This window comes from Cyprinus carpio, chromosome B5, assembly GCF_018340385.1.
Source record: "Cyprinus carpio isolate SPL01 chromosome B5, ASM1834038v1, whole genome shotgun sequence".
NCBI classification, from domain to species: domain Eukaryota; kingdom Metazoa; phylum Chordata; class Actinopteri; order Cypriniformes; family Cyprinidae; genus Cyprinus; species Cyprinus carpio.
Window position 1 is genome coordinate 2,630,518 of NC_056601.1, and position 22,126 is coordinate 2,652,643.

The window sequence follows — 22,126 nt, forward strand, 5'->3', positions numbered from 1 at the left end:
GTTTATGAACGGGGTTCAGCAGCGCTGCCTAGTGGCTGACGTGTGTATTTATTAAATGACGTGTACAAGTTGATCACAAACAAATACTTGTGAAGCAGTACACCGTACGTGACGATAAACGTTTTAAACTGTAGTCCCATTATCAATTATATTTGTCAATTTTAAATTATATTTGTCATTGAAAATTCATAAAAAGATGTGCTTGTTACATGTGCTTACTATTATAATTACAATAAATTATGCACAGTTACATGCAAGTAAAATTTAGCATATAGTAAGTACACATAGTTAATTTATATTATTCAGTACTTAATTACACTGTAACAAAATAAAGTGCAACCTACTTAGCTTGGAGTATATTACTGTTTAAAAAGCTTAAATGAGATTACATTTCGCCAATTAAATAAAAAGCAGAATGTATCTGCTATAATAACATCATCATCTAAAGAACATTAATTAGGAACAAAAGACAAGATGTGATCATTTTACAGAATGATTTATATTTTACACTCAATATGGTACATCCCATAAAAATGCCGAGCAAGCAAAGAATTAAGTCGAACTTTTTTCTCATTTATAAACACTGAACAGAAACTCGTGCTTTTAGTCAGTACAGCAATTAACACACAGTATGCTTCCAGTTCATTAAAAACTGTTCCCTCGCTTTCAATGAATATGTATTAATCCTTTGAAGATAAATGTACATGTGAGTGTGTAAAGCTTCATTTCCCATTATGTCTTAATCATTTAAAGCGGTCTAAAGGTTATTACCCATCAATGCCTTCATCTCAGGACACACTTAAAACAGTTCAAGCCAATTACACGGTTTAGTCCAGCTCCACAGACACAATAAAAGACATCAGGGGAAAAGACACCGAATTAAAATACATTATTCAAAATATATCCGCACACATTTTCAATAATTAAGGCTGTGATGACAAACTATCCATGAGGATTTCAGGAAGTGAAAATGTTTTTAAATAAGTGAATGTGCATCGGGCAAAAAAAAGAAAAAAAGGCAAAATCTGTCCAACAAAAAGTAATATTTTACATCAGTCCATACCTGAAAGTCAGTAAGCTTGCTTTCTTTTATCAATTGTGCAATAGAAGTCAACACCTTTCATATATATATATAGATTATAAATATATACGTACAACACACTCAACAGTGCTTTCGAGAGCACATTCAACCAATTTTACATTATTTCCCCAAAATCTCTCAACAGAACAATTTCATTCAAGCATACATTTTTAGTAGCATTTAAAGGTTTCTTAATAGGATTCATTTTAAGGTGCAGCCCTAAACAGAATTAGTCGAATTCTGACAGCCGTTATCAAGACCTTTTCTATGAAATCTGCAAAGCGTTGACAAAAACCAGATACTAGCTGATATTGGATGATCTGATGCATTAATATATTAACCCGAATAAAAGGGCTACTATACTTTCTCCCAGTCTCGAGCATACATTCCCGGGGCTTCAGGTCCTGAGTTTCAATCAGAAAGAAGTATAATATTGTAAGCGCATCCTTAAGGTCCCCACAAAGAACAGTGGATCTGAACTCGGAGACTTGTGGGTAAAGCGGTACACAGTGTGTACACAGATAGGAAGTTGTCAGCATCGCTTTAGACGTGATTTAAAAACGCTGTTTTTGGGGGAACCTGGGCTGAACTGTGCTCTGAAATGCATGATTGATACGGGGCCTCGTATTGTTTAGTAGATCATATTTGCATTATATTGCAGGGAACAACTCTAGATCAGGCATCTGTCCAGTGATGGAATGAGAGGTCAGCTCATTCACAGGCACAGAGGAATGGAAGAACAGTTCAAGCTGTGAGAACTACAACCAGACGGATATGTAGGATATACAGTACAGACCAAAAGTTTGGAAACATTACTATTTTTGATGTTTTTGAAAGAAGTTTCTTCTGCTCATCAAGCCTGCATTTATTTGATCAAAAATACATAAAAAACAGTAATATTGTGATATATTATTACAATTTAAAATAATTGTTTTTAAATTTATTATACTTTAAATTATCATTTATTTCTGTGATGCAAAGCTGAATTTTTAGGATCATTATCACATGATCCTTTAGAAATCATTCTAATATGATGATTCATTATCAAAGTTGGAAACAGTTCTGCTGCTTAATATTTTTTCAGAACATGTGATACTTTTTTAGGATACTTTGATGAATAAAAAGTAAAAAAAATAAAAAATAATAAAAAGAAGCTATGTTTTTAAAATATAAATATTTTGTAATAACAATATACACTACTGGTCAGTAATTTGGGGTCTGTGATTTTTTTTCTTTCTTTTTTTTTAACAAAAAAATCAGTACTTTTATTCAGCAAGAATGTGTTAAATTGATAAAAAAATGATAGTAAAGAAAATATATTATTAGAATATATATTGTTAGAATTTTTTTTTTATTTTGAATAAATGCAGTTCTTTTTAACCTTTTATTCATCAAATATATTAGACAGCAGAACTGTTTCCAACACTCATAATAAATCAGAATATTAGAATGATTTCTAAATGATCATGTGATAGACTGGATGTTACATGTGACACTGAAGGCTGGAGTAATGATGCTGAAAATTCAGCTTTGCATCACAGGAATAAATTGTTTTTTTTAAAGTATATTCAAATAGAAAACTTTTATTTAACGTTGTAATAATATTTCACAATATTACTGTTTTTTCTGTATTTTTGATCAAATAAATGCAGGCTTGATGAGCAGAAGAGACTTCTTTCAAAAACATAAAAAATAGTAATGTTTCCAAACTTTTGACCTGTACTGTATATCTGACCAATCAGGTCAATAGGTCACTAGTTACGATAACACTGGAGTCCGGTGCCCTGGATGTTTGTTGTAGATCGCATTTGCGTTTTTCTCTTTTGCAGGACTAAGCAGCCCAGCAGTAGCCCTCACAAACCTCTTTCTGCACCTCTTATGAGATGAGAAAGAAAACTAAATCAAAGCTGAACATCAGGTGGGCCACTACTGTGAAACTACAAGCGAGATAAACAGAACAGATAGAGCTGCATTCGTTCAATGTGAAAATAAAACGTGATTACAACACAGACAAACACCAAAATGATCCCCGGAGATAAAGCTGTGGTTGGTTTCGGTTAGGAAGGGATAAAGCCAAATATTGGCAGCTGATAAGAAATAAAGAAAGAAACTCAAAAGTGCCCACAGAGATAAAACGGAACTTTCTCCTCTGATAATGTCTTTAAAGGATTCTTTGTGTATTACGAGGGCTGCATCTCTCCCTGTATCTCATCGTTCTCTTCTTTGTCAGGTGAATCGTTGCTACTGTTGTCCTGAAGCCCCAGTTTTTGGAGCTCCTCCTCTGCACTGGCCAGCGACGTCACTGTGACCGTGTGTTCCTCCATCTGCTTCTGAAGGCTGTCCATCTCCTGCCTACGAGAAATGACCATCAGATGAGTGAGAAAGGAATGCCATCTGTTACGTGGTTGTGGTAGCTTTATTTAAATTAAATTAAATTTAAATTAAATTTATGCATTTAGCAGACGCTTTTATCCAAAGCGACTTACAGTGCATTCAGGCTATCAATTTTTACCTATCATGTGTTGGGGGAATCGAACCCCCAACCTTGCGCTTGGTAACGCAATGCTCTACCACTTGAGCTACAGGAGCTACTATGGTATTGCTCTAGAGCTTGAGGTGCAGGATTTAATTGTTTATTTTGGTTATTTATTTTGATTAGTGGTAGTGATTTGTGTTATAAGAGAAAATTGTTGTGGGTTCGATTCCCAGGGGAACACATGTTAGGTAAAAAAAAAAAATGTATAGCCTGAATGCACTGTAAGTCGCTTTGGATAAAAGCATCGGCTAAATGTAAATGTACTTTTTGGTGCTTTTTCAGTGATACAATGAATAGTTTAATTTACTCAGAAAGGGCATATTGCAACAACCATATAATAGCTTCAAATCCTCATATCCCATTAAGAATTTTATCGTGTCTTAAGTCTTAGGTGTCACATGGTTCAGAAATCATTATAATAAACAGATTTGGTGCTTAAGAATTAGTTCCTGTTAATCGAGTTCTAATATGTTAAAATCGTGTGTGCCATTTATTTCTTTTCTTGAAACCACGATACAGTTTTGTCAGGATTTTAAGATGAATAGAATGTTTAAAAGTAACAGAAATCATTTGTGACATTACCTCTGCACTTTTAATTTTGATAAATTTCATGCATTCTCGCTTGAATAAAAGAATTAATTTAATGTAAAAAAAAAAAAAAAACTGTTACTGATTAGTATTTAATAAATTAATTCCGTAGCTTGAAAATTAATATTCAAAGCCACTATATATAGGCCAAATTAATGTAGGCAAATTCATAATAGGGAAATAAATAAGTTAATAGTGTTACCATGTGCACATTCTCCTCTAGTTTTCACATAGAAAGGTGTTGTAAGATGTGTGCAAGTCTTACTTCAGCTGTTTCAGACAGTTGTGGAGGTTATTGAGAGGTTCTTTATTGACGGATGCTGAGGGTTTCAACAGTTCGTCCAAAAGTGAAGCAGGAACAGGGCAGTCTGGGATTTTTACTGGAGTCACTGGGGTCGAGTCCCCCTTTAAATCCATCCGCTGGTGTGGGGACAGAGATATACATTTCCAAACGTCCATATTTTCTGTATTTCAAATTAAAATGAGCATTAGTCTTACCTTTCTGAGCCTGCCGTTTTTGAGGTCCTGTTTGAGCTGGTTGTTCTGCTGGAGAACAATCTTCACGCTGTTCCTCAGCTCTCCCACTTTAGCCTGCAGCATGAATTTATCCTTCCGTGTGCCATTGAGCTCTTCCTGCACCATCTCCAGCTCCACCTTTATCCTCTACAGATCGCATCAAACCGAAAAGCCCAACATTCAGAAGAAAAGAACCGTAATACACGCTCTGGCAACAGAAGCGGAGTAGCGTATCCGACCTGTAGAGTGTCCTGCAGGGTGTCCATCTCTCTCTGGTGACACTGTTCCACCATCTCCAGCTGCTGTTTCTGAGTCTCGATCTCCCGCTGCCTCTGCTCCACCTCCCACTTCAGATCCTCCACCTGCAGGGAGACAGGAACACAGCATTCATGATATATAGTGATTCTGAATGAGAATGAGGGGTGGACACAATTCTCCGTACAGATATCAAAACACTTCAATAAAGCCATAGATGACGTTAACTTGTGGTAGGTCTGTCATGTTGTTCAAATTTGATTTCATGTGCAAAAACTGTACTCGTAACAGCTCCTCTAGGCACAATTTTGTACTTATCTACCCCTGAAGGTTGCATATTAGTACTTCAGAGCTTGAGGTACAACTATGAATCGCTTAGGGTTAAATAAGATAAAATTTTTGCACAATACACACTGTTTGCATTTTAAAGATCTCATAATATTTGCATTTAGCAGATTAGAGCTGGGTTCAGGCTCTTAAAGGGATACTCCACCCCAAAATGAAAATATCACTTACCCACATGTCGTTCCGAACCTGAAAAACTTTGTTTATCTTCAGAACACAATTTAAGATATTTTGGATGAAAACCGAGAGGCTTGTGTATATCAACGTATACTGTGTATACTCTTCTGTATCATCCGTGCCACAAGGATGTACTGTTTTCTTTCAAATCAAAGCTAAAAAACACTTAGAAACAGCGCATCCTTGTGGCGCGGATGATACAGAACAGCATACACAGCATACGGTGAAGTGGAGAGACACAGAGGAGACTGTTGACAAAGGAATTGCTGAATAAAGTCATTATTTTTGTTTTCTTCGCTTACAAAAAGTGTTCCCGTCGCTTCATATAACCCAGATTACATGGCAGATGGCAGATGGAGTATTCAGATGATGACTTTCATAACTTTTATGGACCTTGACATTGTTAATTATTTGGCAGTCTATGGGACAGTCTCAAGCCTCCAGGTTTTCATCCAAAATATCTTAAATTGTGTTCCGAAGACGAACGAAGCTTTTACGGGTTTGGAACGACATGGGGGTGAAAATAAAAATTTTGGGGTGGAGTATCCCTTTAAACCTTAAGACAGCATCTTAATGCATAACATGCGTTACTTTGCAAGCGTGTGAAGATTCAAACAGTGAGGCAAGTTGATTAGGTTTGTGCTGTACCTCTTGGTTAGTGAGCGGCTGTTTGCTGAGCTCATCATCAAGTTGTTTTTGAAGGATCTGGAGTTGAGCGTGAGCATCAGCTAATTCCTCCTGGAAATGAGAAACCTCTTCAGAGTGCTTCTCATCTTGAGCCCTGCCAAAGAGAGAACAATCTCTCACAAAACACACCAAGACAGTCTGAGAAGTCACAAACATCTGCTCTTTAAAGTACCCAGGCAGAAGTTAATAAAGCAGTTTAGGCACTGATCTCCAACACTGCATTTATAGTTTCCCTCTGTGTTAGCTCACAAGCATCAGTTCATGGCTGTAGAATAGCTGGGCCTCGTGAAGGTCTCTTGAAGTGTGACAGTACTTCTGTATTATGAGTTTCAGAGGCAGCTGTGGTCCTATAACTCAACAGACTTACGCAAGTGTTTTCGCCTCGTACTGCAAGCTTTTGATGAGCTCCTCTTTGGCCTGCAGATCTTTCTTGATCTCGCTGAGTTCCAGCATGGCTGCTCTGTAATGCCTGCGGTTATGGGCTGCCTCCAGCTTGGCCTCCGCCACCTGAACAAAGCGATACAAACACACAGGTCACATGCATGCACATAACAAAATAAACCAAAGCCTTTGGGAGCTCTCAAGGGGAACTGGATACGCCTTGCAGCTGTTAAACCATGTATTAACCTGCTCGGTCAGATCCTTGACTTTTATTTTCTCTTTCTCCAGAGCAGCCTGCAGCGTCTGCACCAACTGTCTCATCTGCTGGTCCTCTTCTTCTTTACGCTTTAACACTGCCTGAACCTGAAGTGAAGGATTACTGAGATGTTAAAACAACCCCCCTAAAAAAAATGACAATTCTATTGATTAAAGAACAGTTTTGTGAATCTTAAAGGTAGTTATGACATGTAGCATCACACCTGTAAGTTGAGTTGGACGAGATCTGCTTCTCGCTTGGCCAGTGCAGCCTCCAGAATATTGGCATGTTCCCGCAATGCACCATGGGATTTCCCAAGCCCAGAGAGCTTCCCTTTCTCATGCTCTAACTCAAGCGCAAGCTTCTTATTAGCATCCTCCAGGCGACGAATTCTCTTCTTAAAATTTCTTGACTCTTGAAGCTGTGGGGGAAAAAAGAAACCATTTAAACAAAAAATGATCAGTGAAATGAACAAATCAGTAATCAGAGCTTATTAAATTATTGTAATCCAATTTTATTAGATTATTGCACACTATAACTATAATTAGTATCATAGAATAATGTACATGTGCACTACCATTCAAAGTATGCAGTGATTAAGATTTTTTTAAAGAAATTAATATTTATATTCAGCAAGGATGCACTAATTTGATCAAAAGTGACATTAAAGAAAAAAATCCTATTTCAAATAAATGCTGCTCTTTTGAACTTTCCATTCATCAAAGAATCCTCATATGAAAATTTAAAAATGTAAAAAGTTTTCACAAAATTAAGCAGCACAACTGTTTACATCATTGATAATAAGAAGAAATGTTTTATGAGCACCAAATTAGCATTGAAGGGTTTTTTGAACACTGAAGACTGGAGTAACAGCTCCTGAAAATCCAGCTTCATCAGTAAAAGAATACATTACATATTAAATCATGAAAATATTTCACAGTATTACAGTTTTTACTGTGTTTTTCATCAAATAAATGCAGACTTGCTGACCGTTAAAAAGAGACTTCTTTCAAAAATCTTAGACTCTAAACTGATTTTCTGACCTCAGAAAATGATGTGCATGTAAATATGTTAATAATTTAAAAAACCATATAGTTTGCCATTTTGATGCGCACCATTAATGAGTTTTTTCTCACCTCGTCTTCCAGTTCCATCACTTTCTCTTGATACTCCTCCAGCTCAGTGCTAGTGAGGGTGATGACCTCCTGAAGCTCTTTCTCCAGCATGGCTTTACTCTGGCTCACTGCCTTCAGCTCTCCCTGCAGGGACTCCACCTTGGCCTGAAGTAATAACAACAAATACACATCAACTCCTCACTGAAAAAGTAGAGGAACTGTAGTTACACACATAAGAATTACAATCAAACGTTTTCAGTATTTATGCATCTCTTTAAACTTTCAGTATTGATATTGTAGACCATCAGTAGCAGTTTACCTGAAGTTCTTGGCTATTTCCACCCTCTGAAACCTGAGATCTGAGTTTGTCAAGTTCAGCCTCAGCTGTCTCTTTGGCGGTGAGGGCTTCCTGCAGCCTGCGGCTCAGAATGCCAACTGCGTTCTCATAGGCCTTATGCTTGGCCTTCATCTCTTTCTGTGCACTGGTCAAATCTGTGCCTATACGCTTCATCCTCACCTTCTGCTCTGAGATAGCCCTGGAAGAGGAAAGAGCAGCTCATGACAGCAAATATTTTGGTCTACTTCACTATCAGATGTTCCATTTTTTTTAATTTGTAAAAAACAAAATGCATCCAATTTCCCAGTCCATTCATTCTGAGATGCAAGATCACAAGCAAACACACACTATTGTCTATATGTCACATCATATTCATGATGTCAAAAACTGAGCGGTGATCACTATGGAAACAGGAGAAACATCACTTATGGCAGGAGAGGCGGAGTGATTGTTACTCACTTTCTGGCTTCATCTTGCATTTGTTCGATCCTCTTTCTCAGATTTTCATTCTCCTCGGTCACTGCTGCCAGCTGGCTCTGGTCAAACTGAAGGGACTGAAGCAACAACGTGGAGGGTGTCAAAATGCTATATATACACATATATATATATATATACACACACATATATATATATATATATATATATATATATATATATATATATATATATATATATATATATATATATATATACACACATATACATTTTTATTTTATTGTTATATTTATACTGTATATTGAAAATATAGATTTATTTGTATATGTTATTTGTTTATATGTGTATATATATATATATATATATATATATATATATATATATGTGTGTATATATATATATATATATACATACAGTACAGGTCAAAAGTTTGGAAACATTACTATTTTTAATGTTTTTGAAAGAAGTCTCTTCTGCTCATCAAGCCTGCATTTATTTGATCAAAAATACAGAAAAAACAGTAATATTGTGAAATATTATTACAATTTAAAATAATAGTTTTCTATTTGAATATACTTTAAAAAATAATTTATTCCTGTGATGCAAAGCTGAATTTTCAGCATTATTACTCCAGCCTTCAGTGTCACATGTAACATCCAGTCTATCACATGATCATTTAGAAATCATTCTAATATTCTGATTTATTATGAGTGTTGGAAACAGTTCTGCTGTCTAATATATTTGATGAATAAAAGGTTAAAAGAACTGCATTTATTCAAAAAAAAAAAAAAAAAAAAATTCTAACAATATATAGTCTAATAATATATTTTCTTTACTATCACTTTTTATCAATTTAACACATCCTTGCTGAATAAAGTATTGATTTTATTTAAAAAAAAAAAGAAAGAAAAAAAAATTACTCACCCCAAATTACTGACCAGTACTGTATATTGTTATTATAAAATATTTATATTTTAAAAACATAGCTTCTTTTTATTTTTATTTTTTATTCATCAAAGTATCCTAAAAAAGTATCACATGTTCTGAAAAAATATTAAACAGCAGAACTGTTTCCAACTTTGATAATGAATCATCATATTAGAATGATTTCTAAAAATAAATAGTAATGTTTCCAAACTTTTGACCTGTACTGTATATATATATATATATATAAAAAAGAGGTGTCTTATGCTCACAAAGGCTGCATTTATTTATTTGATCAAAAATACAGAAAAACAGAAATATTGTGATAACTGTGCTTTACTGTAATATATTAACCCCTTAACTGTCGCTCACATTTTTGAACACAGACTTTATAGTGCACGATCAAAACTTACATTTTTATAATTAATTACCGAAAACATTTTGTAGCATGATATTGATGTACCATTTTCATGGTAATGCAATGTCTGATTTTAAAATGGGTTTTAAAGGATGCATTTTGATATAAGTTTTCAGTTGATATATAATTTCTGATTATTTCTAAAGTGTGATTGAGAAAAAGGCAACGAAGAAGACTTTTTTTGACAAAGGTCAGAACTCCTGTTATGATGTAGCTTTTTAAGAGTGCACTCTTGTCATAAATTAATCTATTACTTTTCCTACATAATTTTTAACAAAGAACAAGGCGTCTTAGACCTTTCCAACGATATATAGTTTGTCAAGATTAGATTAGATTTAACTGTAATCGTGAAGTAAACGTAGGCTTCTTCACTCTCACTTTTGATTAATTGAATGTACCCTTGCTGAATAAATGTATTAATTTGTTTAAAAAAAAAAAAGATCTTAGTAAAGCTGTCGGTGTGTACCTGCAGTTGAGAGTCAAGTTGGTCTCTCTCTGTCTGCACGGATTGCAAATGGGCTTCCAGACCGTTCATTTGCTGCTGGACTCTCTCCACTTCCTTCTGCAGGCGAACCTGTTCCTGTTCTGAGCTCTTCTTTTCTCCCTCCACTTTTAACAGCTCCTGCTTCAGGTCCTTCACTTCTGCCACCAGACGCTTTTTAGAAGCCTTCAACTCAGAGATCAACTGGTCTTTGGAGCTGGCATCTCTCCTGTAAGCTTCAACCATCACCTGCAATAAAGAGTAGACACTTCTACCAATTCCCATTTGCCAGTTTTGTTGATTCGATACCATTAGGTGTATATTTTTTGGTGGTAGAAACTCGTCATAACTAGTCTTATCCAGCAGCAAACAAGTATTTAATGCTTTACTGGAATAAAAATGGCCAAATTGAATTTTCTATGTTAAAGAAAAAAAAAATAATTGGAAGAGATGGGCTATATCACTTGATAATAAGATCATACCTTTTGCTGCATGAACTGTTCTTTCAGTTTCTGTGCTTGTTTTTTGAGGTTGCCATTATCTTGCTGGAGAGCTTCAATTTGTGGAGAGAAAGGAAAAATTGCAATCTGAACCCATTCTAACGTTCTTTGCGCTTTGCTCATTTTTAAACCTCTCACCTGGGTTGATTTAACATGCACTTCCTGCCTAAGCTGGTCAAGAGTGTCTGACGCCACCAGCACTTCCTCTCCAAGCCTTTCCGCTCCTTCATCCAGTTCGCTCTTTTCAGCCCGTGCTGCCTGCAGAGCAACTTCCAGGACTATTTTCTCATTTTGGAGATACTGCAGGGTTTCCTCTTTAGCTGTGGCGTCAGTTTGTAGCTCCTCCAGCTGGGCCTGGAGCTCCTGGTAACGTGCTTCCAGCTGATTAAGGGCCTGTTCTTTGGTTTGGAGGGTCTCCTGAGTTGTGGTGAGCTGCTTCATCAGCTCTAGGTGCTCACGCTGAAGCAACTGCACCTGGGCGTCTTTTTGGGAGAGAATGAGTTTGACCTGGAAGGAGAAGAATCAGTCATGGAATATGTGATTAATATGTGATCCACATGTGATTAAGAGTCTTGTTAAAGACCACAATGGTGATGGGTTTGAACCTACAACCCTTTAATAACAGGATGAGATCTTGAATACTAGAATACACCACGAAAGACAAATGGGGTGGTGTGTGTGAGCATTTAGTTACCTGATCTAGCTCTCTCTCCAGTGTTGTGGCTGTGTTGGCAAGTTTGAGTAGATGCTCTCGCTCCTCTTCAAACTCTTCCAGTTTGTGCTGAAGATCTTCCTCCACCATTGACTTTGCCTCCTGGATCTGATGGATGGCTGCTTCTTGAGTCAACATGTCTACCTGGATAACAATCAGTAAATTAATACTATTATGATGTATGCTTTTCATATTTAACTTATTCCTTATTTACTAAAGTAAAAAATACATTTCTTAAAGCACACTAAACTGGGATGCATTACAATGACGTAACTTGTTATCTGATAAACGACCATAATCCACTGCATTGTTGTCAAAACAAACTACCAAGTTGATTGTTTCAGGTAATTTTGGTGGGAAAGGGGATTAAATGAGGAAGAACTGTGTTAGTGTGCCAGACCTCTATACTTTGTAGCTGCACAGCAATCCGTTCCTTCTCTTTTATAGACTGATGTTTCGTCTCTGAGAGTTTGTGAGACAGAGAAACGTTCTCCATCTTTAGATTTTCCATCACTCCGATCTGAGTCATCTGACCCGCCTGAAAGTAAATATACAAACAAATCCACACTACAGATGGCCATTTCGCATTTGAATCTTTCTGATAAACATATGTTTTTGAATACATACATTATCGCTTAAAGGTTTAGGGTCAGTAAGATTTGTTTTTTGAAAGAAATTGCAGCTTTTATTCAGATGGATGCATCAAATTAATGACAATAAATTATAGAAATAAGTTACAATAAATACATTTATAATTTTACAAAAGATTTATATTTAAAAATGCTGTTCTTTCTATTCATTCAAAACTGAAAATACAAAATTATTAAGCAGCACAATCACTTTCAGAATTTATAATACTGAGAAATGTTTCTTGAGCAGCAAATCAGTGTATTATAATGATTTTTGAAGGATCATGTGACACTGAAGACTGAAGAGTAATGATGCTGAAAATTCAGCTTTGCATCACAGGAATAAATTACATTTTAAAATATATTACAATAGAAAACAGATCATCTAAATATATTTTTGATCAAATAAATGTACCTTAGAGAATATAAAAAACATTTTTCGAAAACATTTTAAAAATCTTACCAACCCCAAACTGTAAATGTGACCCTGGACCACAAAACCAGTCATAAAGAGCAATTTTTTGAATTTGACATTATCTGAAAACTGTAAGCTTTCCATTGATGTATGGTTTATTAGGATTGGACGATATTCGGCCGAGATACAACTATTTGAAAATCTGGAATCTGAGGGTGCAAAAAAATCGAAATATTGAGAAAATCACCTTTAAAGTTGTCCAAATGAAGTTCTTAGCAATGCATATTACTAATCAAAAATTAAGTTTTGATATATTTACAGTAGTAAATTTACAAAATATCTTCATGGAACATGATCTTTACTTAATATCCTAATGATTTTTGGCATAAAAGAAAAATCGATAATTTTGACCCATACAATTTTTTTGGTTATTGCTAAAACTATACCCCAGCGACTTAAGACTGGTTTTATGGTCCAGGGTCACAATGGTAGTACACACATTATTGGTAAACAAATTTACACTTAATTGCATTTCTCCTACAAGATTTAAAATGTCTTCAACCTTCTGTAAACAACATTATCTTCTTGAGCTCACAACAATGCAATAGTGGGCTATTGTACCTGCATGTTTGTCATCTCTCCCTGCAGTCGCACTCGTGCCTCCTGTGCCAGAGTCAGCTGCTGCTGGTACCAGAGGCGGAGCTGCTGTAGAGAGTCCACTTCTGCCTGCGAGGTCTTCAGTCTGCTCTGCAGAGCGTTCCTCTCGCTCTGGACCCGCTGAAGCTGCGTCTGTAGGCCTCCCATCAGCTGCCGCAACTCAGAAACTAAGTGGACAAATGATAAATAGGAGAAAGCTTTGTAAACAATTTAATAATTCTATATATTTACGCAACATTTCACTTCATTTTGTGAGCATGTACTCAGAAGTCCAGACTTCTGTTAATCACTCAGCTGGGCATAGATATGGGTTCAAACAGTAACTTCAATACTTCCCAGTGCATTACATTAACTAAACTAGTGGAACTGGAACTAGTGATTTGAAGGGAAATTACCATGTTAAGCATCCTGAGAAATTATATACTGAGACTAATATCCCAGACTCAAGCCTGACATTATCTACCACTTTGTCTTCACCTGTGTTGTCCTTGGTATTCAGGCTCTGCTGCATCTCCTCAACTTTGACCATGAGCCTCTGGTACTGCTCTTCAGCCAGCTGCAGGTCATTGCCCAGCGAGGCCAGGCTGGCATTCTTCCCCTCTAGATTGGCCTGGAGATCCACCATGGCCTTCTCCAGCGTAGAGCAGGTGGAGCGTAACGTGATGACTTCAGAGGTGAGGGTGCTCTGCTTATCCTGACTGGCCTGGGTCTGCTCCTCCTGGGCCTGCAACTGAGCAGTTACTGTAGCCAGCTGGGCCTGGAGCTCTGTCTTTTCTTTCAGAGCCTGGAAATGGAGGAAGGTTTTAAGGTGATCCATGTGGCTGCAACCAGTATGTTCTTTAGAAGTATATTTTATTAAGTTAATTTTATTCAGCAAGGATGCATTACATTGATCAAAAGTAGCAATATTATATAATTATATCAAGTTTATTATAATAGTTTATAATAAATTATATGAGACAGTACAGTATATAAGACATTTATATTGTTACAAAAGATTTCAGATTTTCTATCTGTTCTATTAAACTTTTTAATTCAACAAAGAATCCTGAAAAACTGATAAAAATTAAGATCTGCAATCACATAAATACGTGATTTTTTAATAATACATTAAAATAGAATTTTTAAAATATATATCTATATTTTTACATCTATATTTTTAATCAAATTAATGCAGCATTGATGAACATAAGACACTTCTTTTAAAAACATTTTTAAAAAATCTTACCAACCCTAAATGTTTGTATGGCTGTGTATATAAATGGTGTGTGTGTGTGTTACAGTGATTACTTGATTGTATTTATTTTTTGTGGGGAAAAGAATATAATTCTAATTAATCATTAAAAATATTAACCATAAATTATATTACAGTAATGCTGTGCATGATTTATTTATTATGTATAAGTACATAAAATAAATAACTATAAATATTTAAACCACTCTGCTCTCTAAAATATGAGCATCAGCCATTAAAAAAAAAAAATAGATGTATATATTCTGTTGGTAGCAAGTAGCAAATAATGGACAAATACCTGGGACTCTAGTATTAACTCACCTGATTGGCCTCAGAGGAAACAGACTCCAGTTGTCCTTCTAACCTCATTTTCTCTTTCAGCACTTGCAGCATCTCATCATGAGTCCCCATCACAGAGCTCCCATACGACACGCTGCAGACGCATAATTCAACAGTCATTATGAGGGTGTAATGGGCTGGTTTCAAGACAGATAATGACGCCTATAAAATATTTAGGGAAAATATTTACTCATACCTGCTGGAGAAGCTGTCCCTGCGACTGCGAGGCTCCACGCTGCCCTCTCGTTCCTGCTCCAGCTCCTCCATGTGCCTCTCTTCAGTGGCTGCCTTCAGGACTTCCTGAAGTGATGGAAAATGGCCCATGGCTTCTGGAGCAATCTCTCTCCCTTCGACAGTATATGGAGCCTTTGGCCGGTTCCCTATTGCAGCTAACATATTATATGTCCCTGTTGTAGACACGCTACTATAGGACGAGCTATCGCTGTCATTACCATCGACTTTGAAACCTGATTCGCTACCATCCACCTCAGAGACGTTGTCTCTGATTAGCTGAGATGATTCGGAGTGGGCGTTGGTCTCAGAACTGATTTCTGAAACTGTGGAGACTGAGCTGATGGTGGAATGCAGAGAGCTAAACGACGAGTCGGCAGATGCTGGAACTAGCCCACCAGATGCATCTGTGCTTTTAGCGTCAGAATCGGGAGTTCTGTAGTCGGCGAGAGAGTGGATCTTGTTGGAGCGAGATGATTTGGATTTCTTCTCCTTGCTGGAAGGGATCCCCAGGCTTCCCAGTTTGGGACCACGAGGAACGCTGGTGCGCAGGAAAGAGTATTCCTTAGTCATGGCGACAGTACTGGCCCGTGGGAGACCCTCGGGATGGAGCATGAGCTCCGGGTCCAAAGTGCTAAATGGGCGGCTCTTAGGAGTGGAACGCCGGCTCTGAAAGGGACAAAGAAATAAAGATTGAATGCAATAAAACATGTAAACCAAGAAACAGTAGCCAACACTGGACAAAAACAGAGCTGGTCATCAATAGGGGCTTTTGGACTGCATAGTACTAGGAACTAGCCAACATGGTGATCCCTAGAGAAAGGTTCCTCCGGTGTGAAAGCCCCTAATGTGTAACATTAAGTCCATCAAGTCCACCAATGGCAAAAAAAAAATAAAGATGTTGTTTCAACCCAGTTTGACTTTCTTTTTTAAGTGGAGGAAAATAAAATAAAATAAAAATAATAAACTAAGGTGAATAACAAACCATAAAGCAATAATAATAAACCAGTGGTTCAGCATTGTTGAAGTCAAACTTAGTTTGATGTTTCTTCAGGTGCCATATTTAAATATAATTGAGAGCTTTTGTAGATTTATCATTTGGTCCATTTGTCACAAAAGCTATAATATGACTTCAGAAGATCTGAAATATAGCACACAAGTTATGTGGACTTTTTTTGTCATTTTTAGAGATTGACAATGTCCATTCAATTTCACTGTAAGAAAAAAGATTTCCTTTTGAAAGTTGAATGAGGGCGAGTAAAATGATGCCAATTTTCAGTTTTCGGCCAACTATTCATTAAATCAAATATCAGTCATTTCACAGAAACTGACAGTTCTCATTAGCTGACTCACTCTCTCAGTGTGCCGCTGTACTCTGTATTGTTTGAGCTGTTCCTCCAGACGCCGACGAGCTTCCTGACGGATCTTTTCTTCATTTTCCATCTCCACAGATGGCTCTTTTGATGCTACAAGAAAGACATGGTCAATAAAAACACTAAAACTCTTGCCACGTAAAAATAGGCAAGTTGAAAGTTGAGATATTGTCAACCAAGCAGTATTGGATTGAATGCAACAGGCTCATCAATACTGAAACAAGCTTGGTTGATAACATCTTTTCTAGGGATAGGAACTGACGACTGGTTCCATTTTTATTATTTTGGATCTGTAACAAAATGGTATATACACAGGCTTTACTTTACAGACGTGTTCAACGTCAATTGCATTGAATCAAATCATTCATAAGTGCAATGCAATTAATTGCACTTAACAAGTCTATGTAAATGCATCTTTTGGTGGTGTAGATTTTTTGGGGGTAAAAGTAATGTTTTAAAGAAATTCGTTACTGACATGTTACTACTGCTTTGAAAAATCTTAAAATGAATAACAAAGCAGGCTGCCAAGGGTCTTCCAGAGCAAAATTACTAGAAAAATCATTGACCGTAAAAGTGGAAATGGAACCAGAATCATTAAAATGTCGTATGATTCCCATCCCTAGTCTTTCAAGAGTGAAGCTTCATGCTGGTCCACCTTGTGAGCTCTGCAACCCATAATGAGCCATTCCAGCTGCCTTAGTCAGAAAAAGAGAGTTTCTGCGTCAGTTAGTTCTTATTAGTTCAGCCATATTTCACATCCAAGCCAAACTGACTTAACAAGACGCACGATGTCTTGCCAGTGTTTATGCTGTTCCCAGAAAATCTGAATCACCAACCAGCACAACCCCAGGATTACTGTCATAAAGCACTCACAATCACAGGAGAGACTAAACAGCCTTTCATTAATTCATTAGGTGACATAATGCAATGAAGAGATTCCCACGCCAAGCCAAAACAGAGGAGCAGGCAAAAACAGGGTACACCAAACGGGGAGGGTTAGACTAAATCAGCCTCAAAAGCCAAACCTGGGGGGAATTACGACACAACAGGAAGGGAAGGCGGAGATTCGGGGGGTTATCCGGTATTGTGTGCTTACACAATTCAGTCTCCTGCATAGGAATACTTAGTCTGAGCGATTGCAATGCGTCACCCTTGAGAACAGAGCCCTCTGCAAGAGCTGCCTCAGACTTCTCTAGGCTGTCAGGGAAAGAGGCCACACCTGGATCCAGCTGTGCGCTCAGAGGGGAATCGGGAACCAGGGATGGAGTTGCCAGAGGTGGGGTGCTGTCTCCGCAGGCTTCCTGACCCTCCACCACAGCCTCTCCGTTCGGCAACAGCTCTGCTTTGACATGACCTAAAACAAAGAGAAGGGATCCAGCAAAGAGCTTACATTACACTAAGCGTAAACTTAAGCATATCTATCATGCAAAAGGGTTTATTAAAACTTTTATTACTATATGGACCAAGTAAAATTACTGACTGGTCATTCAACAAGTGTAGGCCTAGAAAATTAAGTGTTTAGTGCATTTAAAATGATTAAGAATTAAGAAAAATCAAATAAATACATTTATTAAAAAAAAAAACAAAAAAAAAACAAAGAGAGCACTTTAATACTTTCTTTTTGGTAAGAATCACTCGATGCAAAAGCAATTAGTAATGCATTAACATTTACAATACACTTAATACAGTATTATGATATAGCTATTCACTGTTCGTTCATGTTAGCTCAAGCCCAATACTAATACAATAAGCCCAATACTAATTATCCCTTATTGTAAATTCTCTAAATAACACTGTTGCATTCAAAGGCATATTTGTCATCCGTAATTAATTTATTCCACAGAGAGAAGCGTCCATTAATAAAATAAAGTAAATAGTCCACTACCGTCTTTTCATCTCATGCAAGTGGTGCATAATTTTATGCATATTTATCAAAAGCATGATTCTTTTCTTTATGGGAAATAAACGTTACTTTGCCAACTTTTAAAGTACTAACCCAAATGAGCAGGCTGATATCTAGGTAAAGAGGTTATGCCTAGTGCTTTTTGGTCATGTTGTATAACCTTTAAACGTGATTAGTGACCTGAAAGTTATCTTTTGCACGAGTCTTGCAGAACAAGTCAAACAGCCTAATCGAGCTACACTGACAGTTTAGGAAACTGATACTGAAAGAGGGGGAAGTTTGTGGATATATCCAGAAAAAACACTTCTTTAAAAGTAACAAATGGCACTGGAAGAAGTGGGAAGAAAAACCATCTCAAAGCCAAGTGACGCAGTAAACAGCAAATGTTCACTTTGAAATCTTTCCAGGTTTTGAATGAGCGCAACAAACAACTTTCAAGCACGAGCTTTACAGTGAATCCTGCACATTTTGAGCATAATTTGTGCATAGCATGGGTATAAAAAAAAAATCAGAAAGTACAAATGAACAGCCTCAATGTTGATTAAATCAACCATCTAATTGCAACAGCGTCCATCAAATAAATTTCATCTCAAAAGAACGCTTACCGTTAGGGATTTTCTCCATTACGAGGGATCTCTCCGGCTTCAGAGACTCTACAATATTGCTGCCGTGTTGTGCATCCGGCTGCTGAGGGTTGGCCTCCACTGAGGCGGTTTCATTCTTTCCATTTTCCATATTTCTTGAACCACAGATGCTGCTCTAGCATCCATGAACATGAGCTGGTCTCACTAGTGCAATTCACCTTCACTTCATGCTCTGTAAACTTTGGTTAAGACTGCAGGCTGGCCAGGATGGTGCAGACAGCTTGAGTCCTCGGTGATCCTGGAGGATGGAAACATTAGTTTAACTCATCCATACTGGGAGAAGAGTTCAAGACAACAATAGGTCACAATGCTGATGCTTCCAACTCATCTAATGGTGTGATAATTACAGGAATGTTTTTCCTGAAGCAATGTTTTGATCAAGGACACAATGCCGACACGTGTCTTTATTACTGGATGTGGCACTCGCAAGTTCCTCTCAGTAAACCACAAGTTGTTTTTCCAAATTGGAAAAACACAAGTTGTTTTTTTACTTTTTTTACTTTTTTACTGTTTTTTGCTTTTTGCAAAAGCAATTCACCCAATTTAAAACTTTTAACTTCGTAGTTGTTCAAACAGAAGAGGTTTCAGTGACAGTCTGATCCTTGAGACAATGGGACAAAACTTGATCCACAACTTTACCGGCCATTAGCACTCAAAAAAAACAACAATTTTGAAACGAATCAGTGATTATCACTTGAAAGTTCTGATTTTCTCTTTATTTATTGAAATTATGACATTACATTATACATGTTAACTGTCATCGTCCCGTATATGGGACGCCTAAATTTACTTCACTATATTTCAATTAAATCTAATCTAATCATGACAAACTATATATCGTTGGAAAGGTCTAAGCCTCCTAAATAGATATTTTACCAATGTTTTTTGTTAAAAATTATGTAGGAAAAGTAATAGTATAATTTATGACAAGAGTGCACCCTCAAAAATCTACATCATCATAGGAGTTCTGACCTTTGTCAAAAAAAAAAAAAGTATTTTTCGTTGCCTTTTTCTCTATCACACTTTAGAAATAATCAGAAATTATATATCACCTGAAAACTTAAAATCTTAAAATTCATCCTTTAAAACCCATTTTAAAATTGCATTAATATGCAAATGGTACATCAATATCATGTTACAAAATGTTTTCATTCGTGATTTATAAAAATTTAAGTTTGGATTGTGCACTTTACAAGTCTATCTTTAAAAATGTGAGTGACAGTTAAGGGGTTATAAACACGTTAAAATAGAAAAAAGTAATATAAATGTCTCTTATGAAGAAAAGTAATAAAATGTGTATCTTTAATAAGATTTCGATTCTGTCCAAATACAAATTAAATACAAATTTAAAAGACAAGCCCCTTTAAAACTGTCATACATTAGAAACAAGGTAGTTGTCTTTTATTAGGTTTCCAATGCATTGGTTAAATATTCTCGTGTTTAATGCATGTGTGGTATGCAAAATATGTTTCAGTCAACACAGATATCCATCAACACTTTAAGATGTCAGCACTAAAGCTTTCTAAATTAAATAAGTCTTTTAAATCCATGCACTGGAGTGAATGCTTCATATTTATGATAAGTGATGGCTCTGATCTAGGATACTGAACAATCTTTCTTGCATTAACTTTAATCAGTACTGCGGTTCATTTTGCTCTAATACTCAGAATCATGGTAGACTAGTAACTGACAAAACATAATTGTTTTTTTTTCTCATTGTAACCCATCAGTTACTTAAGGTTTGATGCTTAGACATCCGCACGAGACTTACTGTACAACAGCGCGATTTAAGATAGTTAACAGACATCTGGCATGCAACCAAAGCTGACATGACTGTAAAATCAACCCAAATGCACTCATGCTAAAAATCCCATATGGACAGTTTGATGAACTGTCACTTTCAGCAAAATATCGCTTACTTTGAGGAAACTGAAAATGAAAGCACAGCCACAAACAAACTAATCATGATAAATAATCACCAGCACGGGAACAGCGAAAAAATAACATGACATACTGTGTCAGTTCGAGTTTATTATTATAAATCTCTGATCTGATTAGCATCAGCCTTTAGCCACATCGCACGATATCCAAAAAACCTTTAGCAACCGATACGTGACACGCGACCTCGCTTCTGCAAAGCTAATATCACGTGGAATGGTGAGTAATTAGCGCGGTGATAAGAAGAAATGATTAAAAACAATTAAGCACCAACCTCAGACGTGCTCCTGCCCGTACTACGTGGCTGTTTAGTTTCCGTCCTTCAAACTGATCCGGCTCGCTACGTTTCCTCGCAACAATAAAGTTCCGCATTGCTGCGTAATAAAGCGAAAACATCCACAAATTTGATTTTTTTTTTTATAACCACCTCATTTCACAGTAATCAGTTTATAACATTATATCGTTACATACGTATATGTTAACGAATTTGCTTATCTAAAATATATACATCATGCTGCAATAAGCTTTTTTTTTAAATATATATATAAATCTGTAATTTTAAAAGGTTCAAATTCTACTGTCAAATGAAACAGAGCTGTGTCATGGTCTCCATCTGCCAAGTGGAAACCTCATATTTGTCTCATTAGGCTTGTAAATGGAAGCCAAACAGACACTGATGTATGACAAAGCATCAGTCTTTAATTTGGTTTGATCACAATCCTGTTACATGATTTATAATTAGTCAGCACTATAAAATGAGAGATTTCAAGCGTCATCAAATGCCAAATGTAATTTAAGGGACCCTGCTGCTCTGAACGAGGAATGTTGAAAATTTGCTGTTCATCAGACACAATATCAAAACCTCACTTCCTAAAACATACATTCAAAATAAAAATAAATAAATGCAAAATGTCTGAGTCCAAATTATTGTGCATGCAATCATTGTTAGACCTCAGATATGCCCTGTAAATCTTGATCAGTGCCTCATGGAAGGAAAACCATATTTAGTGACACAGAAC

The 22,126-nt window shown here is 36.5% G+C and overlaps 1 protein-coding gene across 2 annotated transcripts; it reads right to left on the minus strand.

Moving 5' to 3' along the window:
* Positions 1–2,717: 2,717 nt before the first annotated feature.
* Positions 2,718–21,511, minus strand: LOC109054227 (golgin subfamily A member 3-like). 2 transcript variants are annotated; one of them, XM_042723580.1, is made up of 24 exons: positions 21,382–21,511; positions 19,131–19,407; positions 17,842–17,976; positions 16,603–16,715; positions 15,215–15,918; positions 15,001–15,112; positions 13,923–14,229; positions 13,410–13,612; positions 12,145–12,282; positions 11,727–11,888; positions 11,171–11,539; positions 11,015–11,092; positions 10,518–10,781; positions 8,734–8,828; positions 8,257–8,473; positions 7,959–8,102; positions 7,046–7,243; positions 6,813–6,929; positions 6,553–6,692; positions 6,147–6,279; positions 4,961–5,083; positions 4,704–4,868; positions 4,471–4,625; positions 2,718–3,433 (listed from the first exon to the last, which is right to left on the minus strand). In XM_042723580.1, exons 2-24 carry the CDS (start codon positions 19,258–19,260, stop codon positions 3,262–3,264), a joined length of 4,374 nt encoding a protein of 1,457 aa, XP_042579514.1. In that variant the 5' UTR covers positions 19,261–19,407; positions 21,382–21,511; the 3' UTR covers positions 2,718–3,261. The 2 variants fall into 2 exon arrangements, with proteins under 2 accessions (XP_042579514.1, XP_042579513.1); XM_042723579.1 differs by having other exon boundaries at positions 17,719–17,976.
* Between the last annotated feature and the right edge of the window lie 615 nt (positions 21,512–22,126).